Source organism: Sminthopsis crassicaudata, chromosome 3 (assembly GCF_048593235.1).
Source record: "Sminthopsis crassicaudata isolate SCR6 chromosome 3, ASM4859323v1, whole genome shotgun sequence".
In the NCBI taxonomy this organism is placed as follows: domain Eukaryota; kingdom Metazoa; phylum Chordata; class Mammalia; order Dasyuromorphia; family Dasyuridae; genus Sminthopsis; species Sminthopsis crassicaudata.
The window spans coordinates 199,943,544-199,966,030 of NC_133619.1; the positions used below are offsets into that span (position 1 = coordinate 199,943,544).

A 22,487-nucleotide genomic window follows, 5' to 3' on the forward strand; every position below is an offset into this window, starting at 1 on the left:
AATGTGAGCCTTTGCTGATATTTTATAGTTAAACCTCAGGAATTTTTTTTCTTCCAGGTCATCAAACCTTCTCTTGGACCAAAGCAGTGTTGACATCACTACTTTCCTCACAACAGATGACTGGCTCAACAGTATCCGAACAGGACTGTGCAAGGACATCTTTACAGGAGTGGAATATACTTCATGTGATACCATAGCCAAGATTTCCATAGAGTAATAAATTGTCTTTTTATAAAGATTCAGAAAAATTATGCAATGTTTTCTAATAAGAGCATAGTGAACTATTTATTATTTAAAAGCAGCACAATGGATAGAGTGCTGGATGTAGTATCAAGAAGATCTGAGTTTTTATCCAAGCTCTATGATACTGGGTAAAACATTGACCTTTCTCCAATTGATGGACATCCATTCAACTTCCAGTTTCTAGCTACAACAAAAAGAGCTGCCATAAACATTTTGGCACATACAGGTCCCTTTCTACTCTTTAGTATTTCTTTGGGATATAATCCCAATAACAGCAATGCTGGGTCAAAGGGTATGCACAGTTTGACAACTTTTTGGGCATAGTTCCAAATTGCTCTCCAGAATGGCTGGATTCTTTCACAACTCCACCAACAATGTATCAGTGTCCCAGTTTTCCCACAGCCCCTCCAACATTCATCGTTATTTTTTTCCTGTCATCTTAGTCAATCTGACAGGTGTGTAGTGGTATCTCAGAGTTGTCTTAATTTGCATTTCTCTGATCTGTAGTGATTTGGAATACTCTTTCATATGAGTGGAAATAGTTTCAATTTCATCATCTGAAAATTGTTCATATCCTTTGACCATTTATCAATTGGAGAATGGCTTGACTTCTTATAAATTAGGGTCAGGTCTATATATATTTTGGAAATGAGGCCTTTATCTGAACCTTTAACTGTAAAAATATTTTCCCAGTTTGTTACTTCCTTTCTAATTTTGTTTGTATTAGTTTTGTTTGTACAAAAGCCTTTTAATTTGATGTAATCAAAATTTTCTATTTTGTGATCAATAATGATCTCTAGTTTTCCTTTGGTCACAAATTCCTTCCTCCTCCACAAGTCTGAGAGGTAAACTATTCTCTGTTCCTCTAATTTACTTATGATCTCGTTCTTTATGCCTAAATCATGGACCCATTTTGATCTTATCTTGGTATGTGGTGTTAAGTGTGGATCTACATAGGAACATCTAATTACTTATCATGGGAATGAGAAATTTAGTGTAGTTCTCCAGTTTAGAAGAAATTGATGTGTTACAGAAAAAAGAATACAGAATCTAGATTTAGAGATCATCCTGTATGACCTTCTGCAAGTTAGTTTAAATGCCTATTATATGACAGGAAATGAATAGAGAAAGTGTACTTTAAAGAATGCAAAGTATTTTACACATATATTAGATCATTTGGTATAAAATAATGTACATTTTTTCTACATTCCAAAGTAATACAACCTCCAGATCCAGTGATTGTATCTAACAGTATGTTCTGTGCTTTGGTGCTTTAGCAGGTACTATTGAGATATAGAATCAATTAATCAAATATGGTTTGATGAAAGTTAGTGAATAGTGTTGAGTTTTTTGTAATTACCCATTGGTTAAAATCACATAATATTACACAGGAAATATATTTGAATTGGTTAAAAGAATTAGGCATGCCTTCAGGTCTATGTGTATTAGAGAATGAATTCCAGAAGGAAATAGCATGCATGCTTTTCTTCTTTTTATTAACTATGTCATTGGAGATGATGAGCCATTTACAAATGTATCTCACTAGAAGATCAAAGGGACAAAAGTAGGCATACCAAACAAAAACACCTTCAAGAAGCATGACTACTTTCCAGAGGGAGAATAGTATAGTTATGGCTTTTACAAAGGCACTGACTGACCTTTGGAATCAATAAGAGAGATATGTCTCAAGGAAACTTCATGAAAATTCTGTAACAGGAAGAAGTGTTTAATCTTTAGTCAAATCAACTTTGTTTTCTCAGAATTTCTCCTCAAGGACCTTCTCTGTGACATGTCACAGTAGACCCCACATTTAGGGGAAGAGGATAATGTTTTACAACACCTAGTCTTGCTATGCCTTTTCAGTAATGTGCCTTTACAAAAAGTAATTGATATTAACTAATTGGTTGGTACAAGAGAGATATTAATTGGTTAATTAACATAGGGAGCCCACAAGATAATATATTATGAGCAATAACATAAATATCACTCAAGTTCTATCTCTCAGAATTACACAAGTGAAATCGAGAATTGAGGCATTAACCCAAGAGTGGGTGCTACAATACTACAAGAACAGACATACACTAGATATGCAAATCAAAATGAATTTTGGATGAATCAGTGTCATAATATGTTATTAAGCATCCCAGAATTGAACTATGTTTCTAGACTCTGAAGTTTAATATGGAAACTATTTCCATGTGTAAAGCATTCCTTTCTTGGTAATTCTATCTTAAATTAATAACTGAGTTAATGATATTGAACAACTATTTTACTCAAGATGGAATTTCTTGAGTAATGTAACCATTCATAAGATATGGTATTTTTACCAAACAAACATTCATTAAAATATGTTTATAAGCACACATTTAGTTATTCATATAAATAGTTTGAGTATGATTTTTAAGACACCTGACCATGCCAAAAGTTTGATTAAAGATGACTGGAAAATAGAAATATACCAAAGATGTCATATATGGGTAAAGACTTATTCATTATTATACAAATTCAAGAAATGGCGAATGCTACTTGTAAATATGTTTCACTTAACTACTGTAAAGTAGCAGCACTTGCAAATAACTAGTTTAGATCAGTACGATTCTGAATTAGTTGTTTTTTTTTTTTTAAATGCTAACAGGATTAATAGTTGAGATTTATATACAGGATTAATAATTGACATTTATACACAAATTTGAAGTTTGTAAAACATTTTACACATATTATCTCATTTGGAATTCACAATGACCTGAGAATTAGTTCCTATTATTATCCCATTTTAAATACAGATTCCCCAGTTACTTAGCTAATAATAAGCAGAATTTGAATTTAGGTCTCTCTGATTCTGTGTACTACATTCTGACTACTACAACAACCTACTCTATTGGTGTGTGTGTGTGTGTGTGTGTGTGTGTGTGTGTGTGTGTGTGTGTATCTGGTTATATATAACTGTCGGTTAATACACCTTTAAAGAACTCACTGTATTTCTTGCTCTTCTTACAGTGACATGCAGAAGATTGGTGTCACCGTTGTTGGACCACAAAAGAAGGTCATCAGTAGTATTAAAGCTCTAGAAACACATACCAAGAATGGCCCTGTTCCTGTGTAGAAGAGCAGATTGATGAAATCTTGACAACGTGGTTTCTGCCAATGGTGTAGTGACATACAATGTTTGGATTTAACATATTTCAGCACTGAGAATATGGACAGGTTCTATGCCCACAAAGACACTCAAATATGAGTAAAAAATGCCTTAAAATCAGAGTGATAAACTTTTTTTTATCATTTTGTGGATGGTTGAATGGATGTTTTTTTTTTTCCCTTATAGTAAATGAGTGATTATATATTCAGAAAAATTCATTTAAGTCCTTCAGAACAGAACTGTGAATGAGGAGCCATTGAACATAAACTGATGATAATAAACATATACAAGTGAAAATCATTATGGACACATGGGTTGTATTTGATAATAACAGCCTACATTGAAGAAAAAGACTTGCAGTATTTTTCTACACAAAAAAGATCTGTAATAAGCAAAATAGAGGATTATATACTTCAATCTGATCATATTGACTATCTTGCTATTCTACTACTCTCATCTGTTAAAAAAAATACAAAATAAAGTTTGTAGAGGGTTTTAAGTAATAGTTTACAAAGTTTTCCTGGCATTATGTTAAATTCCCTAAGTATGTTTTAAAAAAAAGCATCAATTTTTTGGAAAATATTTGTTTTCTTTTGCATTTTTATTGTTTTATATTTATATTTTGATGTTTAAATTTGGAATTGTTACTGCTAAGTGCCAAATGCTTCCTCTAAATGTCAATATTATGTAACAGTTAACTAGTAACACCAGTCAATTTCTACATTTATGGAACATCCACTCCTCTTCTTTATAAACATATATATGTCTTTATTTAAGAAGGAAAAATATAAACTATTTTCCAATATGTGCATTAAAATAAACCCTGAGAGTTCAACCATTTTGTCTCTCAATTTATCAAGATATGTTAAGCTCCTAGCTTAGTGCTATGTTGATAAGCTGTTAAGCAAGGACGACATTAAAAAACAAGTTTGAATGAAAAATTAAAAAAATATTTTTTAGTGGACCAGTATCTATATCTAGGTTATCCATCTATCCAGTGGCTCAAAATCCATAGAGTATTAAGTACATCCACTCTCTGTAGGAGTTAAGATTTGAAACAAAAGGTGACTATGAACAAGCTCAGAAATATTTGAGAATATGTGCCTGGTAGAAAACTAGTAATATGTCCTGAAAGTTGATTTATCACTTTCTGTTATCTTCTTAAATTGTTTTAAAGTTAAAATTTCACACATGTAAAGAAAGCTTATTATTATTTCACAATAAGTAGAATACACACAAACACTACATCCTCTAAGCAATAACAACAGCAACAACAAAATGGAAATTTACTGATATCATATAAGAAACAAAGCTAGATCAAAATTCATAAATGATGATTCTTATTACATTTGGTGCAAATTAGGTCATTGCTTCAGCTTTGAACTAATATTTAAATTCTATCAATATTGCTTGTAATTAATAAAATTTTAGAATGCTTTATTTAATGGAAGAGAGCATATAACTATTGTTCCTGACCACCCTCTTGAAAATATTAATTTAAAATCATTACTTTAAATCTTCTTTAAGGTTATTTGGAAGAGGAACAACTCATTAGCTTCTTGGCTATTTTGAAAGAGGAAGAAAGCAGTTTCTATGAACAGTTGACTGCTTGAGTTCTAAACCTGTATTAAATCTCATATTCCCTATCCTGCATATCCTTTCTTAGAAGTTGTCAGGGGTACATTAAAAAAGGGATTAAGTCCCTAGAATCTCAGAAAATTGGGGTTTTGTTGTTTAAGTTAATTTTTGTGGTCTTTGGTTACCAATTGCAAGTGAGAATTGTTTACACAAACTCTTCCTCTTTCCTTTCTACATTTTCTTTGTAAGTAACCTTTTATGAAATTACTCTATACAATTTTTCCCTGTACATATGTAAACATACCAGTGTACGAATCTTAACTATGGAGTAGAAATACTAGAATGCTTGTGGCTGTCTCCTTGTACACAACTGTATTGATTTCCAGCAAAGACAAAATAAGAAAACCATTCATAAAGTTATGTACCATATTATCTGTTTTTTATATCTTAAATATAATTTACATATATTATTTATTTCTGTTAACATACCTAGTATGTGCTGTGCTTAGCATTCAATAAGCAATGTATAAATGGATTTTGATTGGCAATATGTATTTACTTTAACTTGTATTTTCAAAGCATTACTCAGTTAGTTTTATGTTGTGCAATTGTAGATGGCCTCTTACTAATGTAAAATGATTTGTAGTGAAAACATTTATATTTTTATAATAAACATAATGAAAGTATTTTTTAAAAATTGTAATATAGAAGCAATTTCTTTTATTATCTATTCATGACACATGTGTGTTTTAAAAGAATATTATAAGGCATTAGGGTATATAGACAGATGTGTTTTACCTCTAGTTGGGATGAGTTTATAAATACATACATGTATGCACATGAATATATGCACATACATAAATATATCTGCAAATACATACATGCACATTCATGTGTATATAACTAGTATTTTCATATGTGAATGGATATTTGTATATGTATGGACATATATCTAATTATGAAAAAAACTAAAGTAGGACTAGCTATACTTTATAATACTGAGCTACATAATAAAAAACCATATTCATTGGATCACATAAATTTAATCATTATAATTAATTGCATTCTACGATTATGTGACTAGATTGAGTTAGCTTACAAATTCATGAGTGGTAAACATTTTTAATACTTAAAATGTCACAAAAGCTACATCTGATTCACAAGCCACAGACTAGATGAACAGGAACTGATATAAGAGTGCCTATTACATGCTATGAAGAACTAATAGGATGCCTCTAATAATCATGTGACATAGTACTGACACTTCTTAGATAATTCCAATATAAGACAATTCTTATTGTATAAATTAGCATATTGATACTGAACCATGGCTTTCCTTCCAAAACAAAAAGAAGGGACAAGTGAAGGGAGGGAGGGAGGGAAGGAGAAAGCAAGCAAGGAAGGAAGGAAGGAAGGAAGAAAGACTATAAACCTATTACCCATACAGTTTGTGTTATTCTGGACAAGTCATTTAATTTCTAAACATCCTAGACAATTTTCTAATATAATAAATTGTGAGGCTCAGTTGCTGATCATCATTAGTAGAGGGAGATTTCTCATAGAAAATTCCTTAAACAAATGAAATTACAAATTGAGTCTGATTTTCAGCCCCCAAATACAAACAAAATTAAAATAAAAACAAAAACATAAAATTATCTATCTTTAAATATCAGAATAAATTTGAAATTGATATTCACTTCTATTCAAGTTGGAATGACAACAAATAATTTATATTTGCATTTAATGGCACAGTGGACAGAGCTTTTCTCTAATCAAGAAATTTTGAGTTCAGCAAGAAATGTTTTCCAATTCCTATTAGTGCTAATGCCTTCTTTCTCTTATTTATTTTCCACTGACTACTCAGTCAGTAGAATCCTTGAGACAATATATCTTTGTGGCCTTGGGCAAGTAATTTAACGTTTCCTCCTCAAGTTCTCTCCTGAATAAATTTTGGAAAATAATAGCATTTACTCCTTAAAGTTATTCATTCTCAAAGATCTCTCTTGAGATATATAGCATTATATATAGCATTATAGCATAGGAGACACTGCTGTAAGACCTCCCAGGATAGTATCCTCTTATTTGCAAGCTTGCTTTGCACAGAGAAGACACAGTTTGACACACTAACTTTGATTCTAATCTAATGTCATTTTGGTTTTCTTTGAGAAGGAAGGATAATAATCAACCAATTATTATATTAGATAAATGATAACATTACCTAGGGTATTTCACTTGACCTTTGTATTCAAAACATCATCCCTATTTTGCAGATGTTAAAATTGATCCTCAGAGAGACTGACTTGCTCATATACACATGGCTACCAATTATCAAAGGGCTTTCAAACCTCACTATCCCAAATTTTAAGTTCAGCATTGTATGCAATAAACTATACAACATATATATATATTTTTTTTCCATGTGTGTGTCACACACACATATAATATATAAACACATTTGTGTGAATATGATATATATATATATACATATATATGTATATATATCATTAAGTTAATTATTATTATTAATATTTATAGAAACCAATGATTTTTGAAAAACAGTAAATATTTGCTAAATGACCAATAGTCTTGAAATTAAAAAAAAATATTTGGCAAATTCATGTCCCAAACATGACTAATACTTTCTTCTTTTTTCATGAATTATACAGACTTGCAACTGGGACATGTATGAAAATACCCCAGATAATGACTTGGACTTTGATGTGCTTTTGTTTGTAAATTTCTTTTCTTTTTTCTTTTTTTTTTTTTTTTTTTTTTCCAGAGTTTCTTTATTTTGTCTTTATTTTATCAGATACTTCTTTATTTTGTCTAAATGAATTTGTCCAGTGTTTCTATGAAGAATAAATATGTCAATATGTTTTATCAAATAGAAGTATTTCTGGTCTGTAGGCCAACATTTGCTTATTTTGTTCATTTTTCCTTTAATCAAGCACATTAGTACACAATACCAAAATACATTAAGCCATTCCACAAACACATTAGAGATTACGGCTGACATATAACTTTTGTCTCTGTCTTTGTCTCTGTTTCTTTATTTCTGTCTCTTTCTCTGTGTCTCTATCTCTGTTTCTCTATCTCTGTCTCTATCTCTGACTCTCTTTATCTCTCTGTTTCTCTCTGTATAACACACACACACACACACACACACACACACACACACACACACACACACACACATCCTAGCAGCAAGGATAATATCAATCCTTCAACCTTCAACCTTCAACTATATATTTAATTTTTTTTTCAGTTTCCATCATTCTTAGCACTAACTTCATTTTCTTTTCATTTTTAAAATTTTCACTAGAAAATCCTTACCCTCCCAAACCCGTCTTTCAAAACTAACTGTCTTCAGTCTCTTCCCTTCCTTTGCTCTCACTCTTTCTTAACTCTGTAATTTGGTTTATGAATTCATAATTCAATTTAAATAGCATTTTCTGAGATAAATAGATTAGAGGAACAGAGGATAGCTACCTCTCAGACCTGTGGAGGAGTAAGGAATTTATAACTAGAGAATAACTAGAGACCTTTATTGATCACAAAATAGAAGATTTTGATTACATCAAACTAAAAAGTTTCTGTACAAACAATATTAATTCAAACAAGATTAGAAGGAAAGTAACAAATTGGGAAAATATATATTTTTTTAATTTTAATTTTTATTAATTTTTATAATTATAACATTTTCTTTGACAGTACATATGTATAGGTAGTTGTTTTGTTTTGTTTTGTTTTGTTTTTTTGGACAACATTATCCCTTGTACTCCCTTCTGTTCCGAGTTTTACCCCTCCTTCCCTCCACCCCTTCCCCTAGATGGCAGGCAATCCCATACATATTAAATATCTTATAGTATGTCTTAGGTACAATATATATGTGCAGAACCGAATTTAGCAAGGTAAAAATAATCTGGGAAGAGAAACAAAACAAAACAAAACAAAACAAAACAAAACAAAACAAAACAAAACAAAAACAAACAAACAAACAAAACAATGCTCTCAGTTTACACTCATTTCCCAGTGTCCCTTTTCTGGGTGTAGCTGATTCTGTCCATCATTGGTCAATTGGAATTGGATTAGCTCTTCTATATATTGAAGATATCCACTTCCATAAGAATACATCCTCATACAGTATCATTGTGGAAGTGTATAATGATCCCCTAGTTCTACTCGTTTCACTCAGCATCAGTTGATATAAGTCTCTCCAAGCCTCTCTGTATTCTTCCAGTTGGTCATTTCTTACCGAACAATAATATTCCATAACATTCATATACCATAATTTACCCAACCATTCTCCAATTGATGGACATCCATTAATTTTCCAGGTTCTAGACACTAAAAAAAGGGCTGCCACAAACATTTTGGCACATACAGGTCCCTTTCCCTTCTTTAGTATTTCCTTGGGGTATAAACCCAGTAGTAGTATGGCTGGGTCAAAGGGTATGCACATTTTGATAACTTTTTGGGCATAATTCCAGATTGCTCTCCAAAATGGCCAGATTCTTTCACAACTCCACCAACAATGCATCAGTGTCCCAGTTTTCCCACAGCCCCTCCAACATTCATCGTTATTAGTTCCTGTCATCTTAGCCAATTTGACAGGTGTGTAATGATATCTCAGAGTTGTCTTAATTTGCATTTCTCTGATCAATAGTGATTTGGAACACTTTCATATGAGTGAAAACAGTTTTAATTTCATCATCTGAAAATTGTCTGTTCATATCCTTTGACCATTTATCAATTGGAGACTGGCTTGATTTCTTATAAATTAGTCAATTCTCTGTATATTTTGGAGATGAGCCCTTTATCAGAACCTTTAACTGTAAAAATGTTTTCCCAATTTGTTACTTCCCTTCTAATCTTTTTTGCATTAGTTTTGTTTGTGCAGAAACTTTTTAATTTGACATAATCAAAATGTTCTATTTTGTGAGCAATAATGGCCTCTAGTTCTCCCTTGGACACAAGCTCCTTCCTCCTCCACAAGTCTGAGAGGTAAACCATCCCATGTTCCTCCAATTTATTTATGATTTCATTCTTTATGCCTAAATCTTGGCCCCATTTTGATCTTATCTTAGTATGTGGTGTTAAATGTGGGTCCATGCCTAGTTTCTGCCATGCTAATTTTCAGTTTTCCAGCAGTTTTTGTCAAATAATGAATTCTTATCCCAAGATTTGGGATCTTTGGGTTTATCAAACACTAGATTGCTATTTTTATTCACTATCTTGCCCTGTGAATCTAACCTATGCCACTGATCAACTAGTCTATTTCTTAGCCAATACCAAATGGTTTTGGTCACTGTTGCTTTATAATACAGTTTTAGATCAGGTACAGTAGACCACTATCATTTAATTTTTTTTTCATTGCTTCCCTTGAAATTCTCGACCTTTTGTTCTTCCATATGAATTTTGTTGTTATTTTTTCTAGGTCATTAAAATAGTTTCTTGGGAGTCTGAATGGTATAGCACTAAATAGATAGATAAGTTTAGGGAGTATTGTTATCTTAATTATATTCGCTCGGCCTATCCAAGAGCACTTTCCAATTACTTAAATCAGACTTTATTTTTGTGGCAAGTGTTTCGTAATTTTGCTCATATAATTCCTGACTCTCCTTTGGTAGATATATTCCCAAATATTTTATACTATCCACTGTTATTTTGAATGGAATTTCTCTTTGTATCTCTTGCTGTTGGATTGTGTTGGTAATGTATAAAAATGCTGCGGATTTATGTGGATTTATTTTGTATCATGCAACTTTGCTAAAACTCTGAATTATTTCTATTAGCTTTTTAGCAGAGTCTTTGGGGTTCTCTAAGTATACCATCATGTCATCTGCAAAGAGTGATAATTTGATTTCCTCTTTTCCTACTCTAATTCCTTGAATCTCTTTCTCGGTTCTTATTGCCGAGGTTAGAGCTTCTAGTATTATATTGAATAGTAATGGTGATCGTGGGCAACGTTGTTTCACTCCTGATCTTACAGGGAAAGGTTCTAGTTTATCGCCATTACATATGATCTTTACTGACGGTTTTAAATATATGCTCGTTATTATTTTAAGGAATAGTCCATTTATTCCTATACTCTCAAGCATTTTTAATAGGAATGGATGTTGGATTTTATCAAATGCTTTTTCTGCATCTATTGAGATGCTCATAAGGTTTTTATTAATTTGATTATTAATTTGGTCAATTATACTAATAGTTTTCCTAATATTAAACCAGCCTTGCATTTCTGGTATAAATCCTACTTGGTCATAGTGTATTATCCTGGGGATGATTTTCTGGAGTCTTTTTGTTATCTTATTTAAGATCTTAGCATCAATATTCATTAAGGAAATTGGTCTATAGTTTTCTTTCTCAGTTTTCGATCTACCTGGTTTAGGTATCAGTACCATGTCTGTGTCATAAAAGGAATTTGGTAGGAATCCTTCAATCCCTATTTTTTCAAATAGTTTATATAGCATTGGAGTTAGTTGTTCTTTAAATATTTGGTAGAATTTACATGTAAATCCATCTGGTCCTGGGGATTTTTTCTTAGGGAGTTGGTTAATAGCTTGTTCTATTTCTTTTTCTGAGATGGGACTATTTAGACTGCTTATTTCTTCCTCTGTTAATCTGGGCAAGCTATATTTTTGAAGGTATTCTTCCATTGCATTTAAGTTATCGAATTGATTGGCATAAAGTTGAGCAAAGTAGCTCCTAACTATTGTTCTTATTTCCTCTTCATTAGTGGTGAGTTCTCCCTTTTCATTTACAAGACTAACAATTTCCTTTTTCTCTTTCCTTTTTTTAATCAGGTTTACTAAGTGTTTGTCTATTTTGTTGTTTTTTTTCATAGAACCAACTCTTAGTTTTATTAATTAATTCAATAGCTTTTTTACTTTCAATTTTATTAATCTCACCTTTTATTTTTTGAATTTCAAGTTTTGTGTTTGTCTGGGGGTTTTTAATTTGTTCTTTTTCTAGTAATTTTAGTTGTAAGCCCAATTCGTTGGCCCTCTCTTTCTCTATTTTATGCAAGTAGGCCTGTAGAGAGATAAAACTTCCCCTTACTACTGCTTTGGCTGTATCCCACACATTTTGGTATGATGTCTCATTACTGTCATTTTCTTGAGTGAAGTTATTAATTATGTCTATAATTTGCTGTTTTACCCAATCATTTTTTAGTATGAGATTATTTAGTTTCCAATTATTTTTTGGTCTATTTTCCCCTGGCTTTTTATTGAATGTAATTTTTATTGCATTGGGGTCTAAAAAGAATACATTTACTATTTCTGCCTTACTGCATTTGATTTTGAGGTTTTTATGTCCTAGTATATGATCAATTTTTGTTTAGGTTCCATGAACTGCTGAGAAGAAAGTATACTCCTTTCTGTCTCCATTTAGCTTTCGCCAAAGATCTATCATATCAAACTTTTCTAGTATTCTATTTACCTCTTTGACTTCTTTCTTATTTATTTTGAGGTTTGATTTATCTAATTCTGAGAGTGCAAGGTTCAGATCTCCCACTATTATAGTTTTGCTGTCTATTTCTTCTTGCAGCTCTCTTAATTTCTCTTTTAAGAATTTAGATGCTGCACCACTTGGTGCATATATGTTTAATATTGATACTGCTTCATTATTGATGCTACCCTTTAGCAGGTTATAATGCCCTTCCTTATCTCTTTTTATTAGATCAATTGTTGTTTTTTCTTGATCTGAGATGAGGATAGCTACCCCTGCTTTTTTGGCTTTGCCTGAAGCATAGTAGATTCTGCTCCACACTTTTACTTTTAGTTTGAATGTATCACCCTGTTTCAGGTGTATTTCCTGTAAACAACATATAGTAGGATTCTTCCTTTTCATCCAGTCTGCTAACTGCTTCCTCTTTATGAGGCAGTTTGCCCCATTCACATTTATGGTTAAAATTACTAATTCTGTATTGCTTGCCATCCTATTAACCCCTGCTTATGCTTTTCCCCTTTCCTTCCCTCTTACCCCCCTACCCAGTATTAAACTTCTGAACACCACTTGCTTTTCACAGCCCTCCCTTTTTAGCATCCCTCCCTCACCTTAAAGTTCCTTCCCTTATTTTACCCCTTTTCCTCACAATTTCTGTATTCCCTTCCCCTTAGCTTACTCCTTCCCTCTCAGTTTTCAATGATGTGGAAGAAGTTTCACCATAAATCAAATATGTCTATTGATATACACTATGTTTATCTCCCTCCTTTCTTTCTCTCAAATATAATAGGTTACCTTTGCCTCTTCATGAGATGTAGTACCACCACTTTACACTTTTTTATGATATAATTTCCTTTCCACCTCTAGTTTCTAGGACAAATTATGAATATGTTCTTTACATATTTTTTTGGCAGAAGTATACTTCTCAAGATTTCTTTTATACCTTTTTAGAAATGTCTTGAGTTCTGTATTTGAAGATCAAACATTTTATGTAGATCGGTTTTTTTCATCAAAAATAGATGGAATTCATTTATTTCGTTAAATGTCCATCTTCTTCCCTGGAAAACGATGCTCATTCTTGCTGGGTAAGTTATTCTTGGCTGCATACCAAGTTCCTTAGCCTTTTAGAATATCATGTTCCAGGCCCTTCGTTCTTTTAATGTGGATGTTGCTAGATCCTGGGTTATCCTTATTGGGGATCCTCCATATCTGAATTGCTTTTTTCTAGCAGCTTCCAATATCTTTTCCTTAGTCTGATGGTTCTTGAACTTGGCCACTATATTTCTTGGAGTTTTGATTTTAGGGTCCCTTTCAGTAGGTGATCGATGAATGTTTTCAATGTCTATTTTTGATAATTTCCGTGAAAATAGTGTCCAAGCTCTTTTTTTTCCTCACATTTTTCAGGGAGTCCAATTATTCTCAAATTGTCTCTCCTGGATCTGTTTTCCAGGTCTGTTGTCTTTCTAATAAGGTACTTGACATTCTGTTCAATTGTATCATTTCTCTGGTTTTGCTTTACTACTTCTTGGTTTCACCTTGAGTCATTCATTTCTACTTGTTCAAGTCTAATTTTCAATGATGTATTTTCTTTACTCACTTTTTTTTATGTCTTTTTGTAATTGTCCAATTGTGTTTTTATCTTCTATGGAATTTTTTTTCCATTTTATCCATTTTATTTTTTAGAGAGCTGATTTCTTTATCCAACTCACTAATCCTGTTTTCCTTGGAGATGTTTGCCTTTTCTAATTCATTAATTTTGTTTCTCAATGATTTGATCTCTTTATCCACCCTGGATGACTTCTCCAGGCTCTTTCCAAGCTTCCCTTTACTTTCCCCATTTCTCTTCTAGCATTCTTGTGAGAGACTTTTTGATTTCCTCTATGAGCTTCTTTTGTATTGAGGAGCAGATCACATCCCCCTTAGGGGATTCCTCTGGGGACAGTCTGTTTTTAGTCTCCTCAGTATTTAAAGTCTGCTCTCTCTCCATACAGAAGCTGTCAATAGAGCCCTTTTGAATTTTTTGTTCATTTTGTCAAGAGGGGAATGGAAGAAAACAAATTGACAAGAGAAACAATTGGTCTGTTTTTTGGGGGATGGGGCTTGATGGGGGTAGGGCAGCAGAGAGCCACTAACAGAACAGCAATGGCTGTGCTGCATCTGTGCTCTGAGGCTCTGAGAACTCACTGAGAACTACAACTGGGGCTGGGGGCAGCCAGTTCCGAGAGACGCTAGCTTTTTGGGGTTTTAATCTTCACCTCCAGTGTTTACACCCTCTCTGATGCTCCTGGCTTGCTGTCAAGATGAAACATCCACACTGGGGTAAGAGTCTTTTTGCAGAAATGGCAGAGATAGTACCGCTCCCCCCTCAGTTCTGAGCTGTGTGAGCTGTCTGTCTCACTCTGGCTGCCTGCCCTCAGTCTGCGCCCAGTAGGTTCAACCCTCCCCGAGCAAACACAGACCTTCTCTGGCGAATTTCAAGGATGTCTTCTCTTGGTGATCATTTGTGGGTTTCTTTTCTGGTTAAGCATTAACTCTGAGGCTTGTCATGAAGTAAGTCCTGAGAGAAAGAGGGGAGCTCAAGAAGCTGTCTGCCTCCACGCTGCCATATTCGGTAAAATATTTTTATAGTTAAAAGTTCCAATAAAGGTCTCATTTCCAAAATATATAGAGAAGGGATACTAATTTATAAGAAATCAAACCATTCTCCAATTGATAAATGGTCAAGGGATATGAAGAGACAATTCTCAGATAATGAAATTGAAACTATATCCACTCATATGAAAGAGTGTTCCAAAACACTACTGATCAGAGAAATGCAAATTAAGACAACTCTGAAATAAAACTAAACACCTGTCAGATTGGGTAAGATGACAGGAACAAATACTGATGAAGGTTGGAGGGGCTGTGGGAAAACTGGGACACTGATGCACTGTTGGTGGAGTTTTGAAAGAATCCGGCCATTTTGGAGAGCAATCTGGAATTATGCCCAAAAGTTATCAAACTGTGGATACCCTTTGATCCAGCAGTGCTACTACTGGACTTATATCCCAAAGAAATACTAAAGAGGGGAAAGGGACCTGTGTGTGCCAAAATGTTTGTAGCAGCTCTTTATCTAGTGGCTAGAAAGTGGAAGATGAATGGATGTCCATCAATTGGAAAATGGTTGGGTAAATTATGGTATATGAAGGTTATGGAATATTATTGCTCTGTAAGAAATGAACAGCAGGAGGAATACAGAGCGGCTTGGAGAGACTTACATCAACTGATGCTGTGTGAAATGAATAAAACCAGAAGATCGCTGTATACTTCAACAACAATACTGTTTGAAGATGTATTCTGATGGAAGTGGATATCTTCAACATAAAGAAGATCCAACTCACTTCCAGGTGATCAAGGATAGATAGAAACAACTACACCCAGAGAGGGAACACTGGGAATTGAATGTAAAATATTAACACTACTGTCTGTCTACCCAGGGTACTTATACCTTCGGAATCCAATACTTAACGTGCAACAGGAAAATTGGATTTACACACATATATTATATCTAGGTTATACTATAACACATGTAAAATGTATGAGATTGCCTGTCATCTAGGGGAGGGAGTAGAAAATCTGGAAAAATGAATTCAAGGGATAATGTTATAAAAAAGTTACTCATGCAAATATACTGTCAAAAATGTATAATTATAAAATTAAAAAAAATTATTAATGATCCCTTAATACCCAAATCTAATTTTTTTCCTTGATCTTCATCCTTAAGCTCTCTGCAACCTTTGATAATATAAATCACCCTTTTCTAACTACTCTCTTACCTTTAGGTTTTAATGACACTATCATCTACTATGCTTCTATCTTTAAGACTGTTCCTCTAAAACTTTTTTTTTTTTGGATCTTTATTACATCATAAATATGGCAGATAATATAATAACAAGGCTCTGTTCTTCTTTCTCTTTCCTTGGGGATCTCATAATCTTTTATAGATTAAATTATCACCTTTTTGCAGATGATTTTCAGATATATTCACCCAGCCCTATATCACTGCTGAACTTGAGTCTCACATCCATCCGCTTATTAGACATCCTGAAATGGATGTCCCATAAACAACCTAAATTGTCCACATCCAATACTGAACTTATTATATATTCCTACCAAAACCATCTCATCTTCCTAACTTCCCATGATTGTTGAGGACCCCCATATGCCCAGTCACCCAGGCTTAAATCCTTAGTGTCATCAATGACTCACACTTTTTCACCTCCATTTACAATTACATCTGGGCATATTCTATCTTTGCAACATCTCATATAATTTTCCCTTTGACGCTGTCATAATCTTGACTTAATCCCCTTTCATCCAATTCTTATATTATTACAAAGCTTTCTGATTCTGAATCTATTGAATTCAGCATTCTCCAATTTTTAGGTCTTTCCCCTACTCTTTACTCAACAAAATTAACTTCCCAAAGCATAAATCTCATCACATCACATCCACCTCCTCAGTTAAAATAAATACAATGGTTCCCTATTATTTTCAGGATCAAATAAAAGACTATATTGCTTTTAAAATTCTTTATATATTTTCTACTTGTACCTTTCCAATTTTTTACATTTCCTCTCTATTTCTACAAAGGAATATACTAACTTCCTTATATGTCTTACATTAGATATTTCATATTTGAACTCTAAAGATTTTATTTCACGGTACCTCATCTCTGGAATTCTTTCACCACTCACAATTATATCCAGATTTCCTTTGATTTAAAACTAAAATACCATCGTCAGGTAGCCTTTCTTCTTATGCCTTAATGCTAATGCTTTTCTTCTGAGATAACCTTTTAACCATGTCATGCTCTAGAGAATGTGAACTCTGAAAGCAAGGATTTGGGGAACTTTATTTTCATCCCCAGCATCTAATGGACTTCTTGGGTTTTTTTTTGTTAGTTTTTTTAATTTTATAATTTAAAAAAATTTTTGACAATACATATACATGAGTAAAATTTTTATAACATTATCCCTTTTATTCATTTCTTCCAAATTTCCCCTCCCTTCCTTTACTCCCTCCATTAGATGACAGACAATCCTATACATATTAAATGTGTTACAGTATAACCTAGATATATGTGTGTAAATTCAATTTCTTGTTGCACATTAAGAATTGGATTCTGAAGGTATAAGTAACTGAGTAGAAATACAGTAGTGTTAATATTTTACATTCAATTCCCAGTGTTCCCTCTCTGGGTGTACTTGTTTCTATCCATCATTGATCAGCTGGAAGTGAGTTGGATTTTCTTTATGTTGAAGATATCCACTTCCATCAAAATATATCTTCATACAGTATTGTTGTTGAAGTGTACAGTGATCTTCTGGTTCTGCTCATTTCACTCAGCAACAGTTGATTTAAGTCTCTCCAAGCCTCTCTGTATTCCTCCTGCTGGTCATTTCTTACAGAGCAATAATATTCCATAACATTCATATGCCATAATTTACCCAACCATTCTACAATTGATGGACATCCATTCATTTTCCAGTTTCTAGCCACGACAAAAAGAGCTGCCACAAACATTTTAGCACATGCAGGTCCCTTTTCCCTCTTTAGTATTTTTTTGGGGATATAATCCCAGTAGTAGTACTGCTGGATCAAAGGGTATCCACAGTTTGATAATATTTTGGGCATAGTTGCAAATTGCTCTCCAGAATGGCCGGATTCTTTCACAACTCCACCAACAATGTATCAGTGTCCCAGTTTTCCCCCAGCCCCTCCAACATTCATCAGTATTTGTTCCTAACATCTTAGCCACTCTGACAGGTTTGTACTGGTATCTCAGAGTTGTCTTAATTTGCATTTCTCTGATCAGTAGTGATTTGGAACACTCTTTAATTGAGTAGATATAGTTTCATTTCATCATCTGAGAGTTGTCTCTTCATAACCTTTGACCATTTATCAATTGGAGAATGGTTTGATTTCTTATAAATTAGGGTCTGTTCTCTATATGTTTTGGAAATGAGACCTTTATTGGAACCTTTAAATGGAAAAATATTTTCCCAATTTGTTACTTCCCTTCTAATCTTGTTTGCATTAGTTTTGTTTGTACAGAAACTTTTTAGTTTGGTGTAATCAAAATCTTCTATTTTGTGATCAATAATGATCTCTAGTTCCCCTCTGGTCATAAATTTCTTACTCCTCCACAGGTCTGAGAGGTAGACTATTCTCTGTTCCTCTAATCTATTTATGATCTCATTCTTTATGCCTAAATCATGGACCCATTTTGATCTTATCTTGGTATGTGTTGTTAAGTGTGGATCCATATCTGATTTTTGCCATACTAATTTCCAGTTTTCTCAACAGTTTTTTTCAAATAATGAATTTTTATCCCAAATTTTGATATCTTCGGGTTTGTCAAAGACTAGATTGCTATAGATGTACCTTTTTTGTCTTTTGTATGTAATATGTTCCACTGATCGACTAGTCTATTTCTTACCCAATACCAAATGGTTTTGTTGACTGCTGCTATATAATATAGGTTTAGATGCTGTACACCTAGACCACCTACATCTGACTTTTTTTTTCATTAATTGCCTCGAAATTATCCACCTTTTATTCTTCCATATGAATTTTATTGTCATTTTTCTAGGTCATTAAAATAATTTCTTGGGAGTCTGATTGGTATAGCACTAAATAAATAGATTAGTTGGGAAGTATTGTCATCTTTATTATATTTGCTCAGCCTATCCATGAGCAGTGAATGTCTTTCCAATTATTTTAACTCTGACTTTATTTTTGTGGCAAGTGTTTTGTAATTTTGCTCATATACTTCCTGACTATTCTTTGGTAGATGGATTCCCAAATATTTTATACTCTGGACAGTTGTTTTGAATGGAATTTCTCTTTGTATCTCTTGCTGTTGCATTTTGTTGGTAATGTATAAAAATGCTGAGGATTTATGTGGATTTATTTTGTATCCATCAACTTTGCTAAAGTTGTGAATTATTTCTGAAAATTTTTTATTAGAATCTCTGAGCTTTTCTATGTATACCATCATATCATCTGCAAAGAGTGACAGTTTGATTTCCTCATTACCTACTCTTATTCCTTTAATCACTTTCTCGACTCTTATTGCCAAGGCTAATTTCTCTTACACTATTGAATAACAATGGTGATAGTGGGCAACCTTGTTTCACTCTTGATCTTACTGGGAAAGGTTCCAGTTTATCTGCATTACATATTATGCTTACTGATGTTCTTAAATACATGCTCCTGATTATTCTAAGGAATAATCCATTTATTCCTATACTGTCAAGAGTTTTTAGTCGGAATGGATGTTGGATTTTGTCAAATGCTTTTTCTGCATCTATTGAGATGATCATATGGTTTTTATTAATTTGATTATTAATATGATTAATTATATTAATAGTTTTCCTAATATAAAATCAGCCCTGCATTCCTGGTATAAATTTTACCTGATCATAGTGTATTAACCTGGGAATGATTTTCTGAAGTCTTTTTGCTAATATCTTATTTAAGATTTTAGCATCAATACTCATTAACAAAATTGATGTATAGTTTTCTTTCTCAGTTTTCAATCTACCTGTTTTAGGTATCAGTATTATGTCTGTGTCATAAAAGGAGTTTGGTAGGACTCGTTTCTCCCCTATTTTGGTGAATTTTTTAAAATTTTATTTATATATTTTGACAGTATATATGCATAAGTAATTTTTTTATCGCATTATCCCTTTTATTCATTTTTCCAAATTATCCCCTCCCTCCTCTACTCCCTACTTTTATGACAAGCAATCCCATACATTTTACATATGTTACAATGTAACCTAGATACAATATATGTGTGTAAATACCATTTTCTTGTTGCACATTAAGTATTAGCTTCAGAAGGTATAAGTAACCTGGGTAGATAGACAGTAGTGCTAACAATTTACATTCACTTCCCAGTGTTCCTTCTCTGGGTGTAGTTATTTCTATCCATCACTGATCAACTGGAAGTGAGTTGGATCTTCTTTATGTTGAAGATATCCACTTCATTCAGAATACATCTTTATACAACATTGAAGTGTATAGTGATCTTCTGGTTCTGCTCATTTCACTCAGCAACAGTTGATTTAAGTCTCTCCAAGGCTCTCTGTATTCCTCCTGCTGGTCATTTCTTACAGAGCAATACTATTCCATAACCTAAATATACCATAATTTACCCAACCATTCTCCAATTGATGAACATCTATTCATCTTCCAGTTTCTGGCCACTATGAAAAGAGCTGCCACAAACATGTTGGCACATACAGGTCCCTTTCCCATCCTCAGTATTTCTTTGGGATATAAGTCCAGTAGTAGCAATGCTGGATCAAAGGGTATCCACAGTTTGATAATATTTTGGGCATAGTTGCAAATTGCTCTTCAGAATGGCCGGATTTTTTCACAACTCCACCAACAATGTATCAGTGTCCCAGTTTTCCCCCAGCCCCTCCAACATTCATCAGTATTTGTTCCTAACATCTTAGCCACTCTGACAGGTTTGTACTGGTATCTCAGAGTTGTCTTATTTTGCATTTCTCTGATCAGTAGTGATTTGGAACACTCTTTAATTGAGTAGATATAGTTTCATTTCATCATCTGAGAATTGTCTCTTCATATCCTTTGACCATTTATCAATTGGAGAATGGTTTGATTTCTTATAAATCAGGGTCAGGTCTATATATATTTTGAAAATGAGAACTTTATTGGAACCTTTAAGTGTAAAAATATTTTCCCAATTTGTTACTTCCTTCTAATCTTGTTTGCATTGGTTTTGTTTGTACAGAAACTTTTTAGTTTGGTGTAATCAAAATCTTCTATTTTGTGATCAATAATGATCTCTAGTTCTCCTCTGGTCATAAATTCCTTGCCCCTCCACAGGTCTGAGAGGTAGACTATTCTCTGTTCCTCTAATCTATTTATGATCTCAATCTTTATGCCTAAATCATGGACCCATTTTGATCTTATCTTGGTATATGGTGTTAAGTGTGGATCCATATCTAATTTCTGCCATATAAATTTCCAGTTTTCCCAACAGTTTTTTTCCAAATAATGAAATTTTATCCCTAACATTCGTATCTTTGGGTTTGTCAAAGACTAGATTGCTATAGATGTACCCTTTTTTGTCTTTGTTATGTAATCTGTTCCACTGATCGACTAGTCTATTTCTTACCCAATACCAAATGATTTTGTTGGCTGCTGCTATATAATATAGCTTTAGATCATATATACCTAGACCACCTTCATCTGACTTTTTTTTTCATTAGTTCCCTTGCAATTCTCGACCTTTTATTCTTCCATATGAATTTTGTTGTTATTTTTTCTAGGTCATTAAAATAGTTTCTTGGGAGTCTGATTGGTATAGCACTAAATAAATAGATTAGTTTGGGGAGTATTGTCATCTTTATTATATTCACTCGGCCTATCCAAGAGGACTTAATGTCTTTCCAATTATTTAAATCTGACTTTATTTTTGTGGCAAGTGTTTTGTAATTTTTCTCATATAATTCCTGACTATTCTTTGGTAGATGGATTCCCAAATATTTTATACTCTGGACAGTTGTTTTGAATGGAATTTCTCTTTGTATTTCTTACTGTTGCATTTTGTTGGTTGTATATAAAAATGCTGAGGATTTATGTGGATTTATTTTGTATCCTGCGACTTTGCTGAAATTTTGAATTATTTCTAGTAGCTTTTTAGCAGAGTCTTTGGGGTTCTCTGAGTATACCATCATGTCATCTGCAAAAAATGATAGTTTGATTTCCTCATTTCCTACTCTAATTCCTTGAATCTCTTTCTCGGTTCTTATTGCCGAGGCTAGCGTTTCTATATTGAATACTAATGGTGATAGTGGGCAACCTTGTTTCACTCCTGATCTTACTGGGAAAGGTTGTAGTTTATTTCTATTGCATATTATGCTTACTGAAGGTCTTAAATATATGCTCCTGATTATTCTAAGGTATAGTCCATTTATTCATATATTCTCAAGAGTTTTTAGTAGGAATGGATGTTGGATTTTGTCAAATGATTTTTTTCTGCATCTATTGAGATGATCAT

The 22,487-nt window shown here is 33.1% G+C and overlaps 1 protein-coding gene across 4 annotated transcripts in view; it reads left to right on the forward strand.

Moving 5' to 3' along the window:
- EPHA3 (EPH receptor A3) overlaps positions 1 to 3,660 on the forward strand; it is a 573,903-nt gene extending 570,243 nt beyond the window's left edge. For all 4 annotated transcript variants that reach the window (XM_074299815.1, XM_074299812.1, XM_074299813.1 and 1 more), the window contains 2 exons: positions 58 to 213; positions 3,241 to 3,660. In XM_074299815.1, coding sequence (XP_074155916.1) covers positions 58 to 213; positions 3,241 to 3,346 — 262 coding nt within the window. In that variant the 3' untranslated portion in view covers positions 3,347 to 3,660. The remainder of the gene's footprint in view (positions 1 to 57; positions 214 to 3,240) is intronic.
- The last annotated feature ends 18,827 nt before the right edge of the window (positions 3,661 to 22,487 follow it).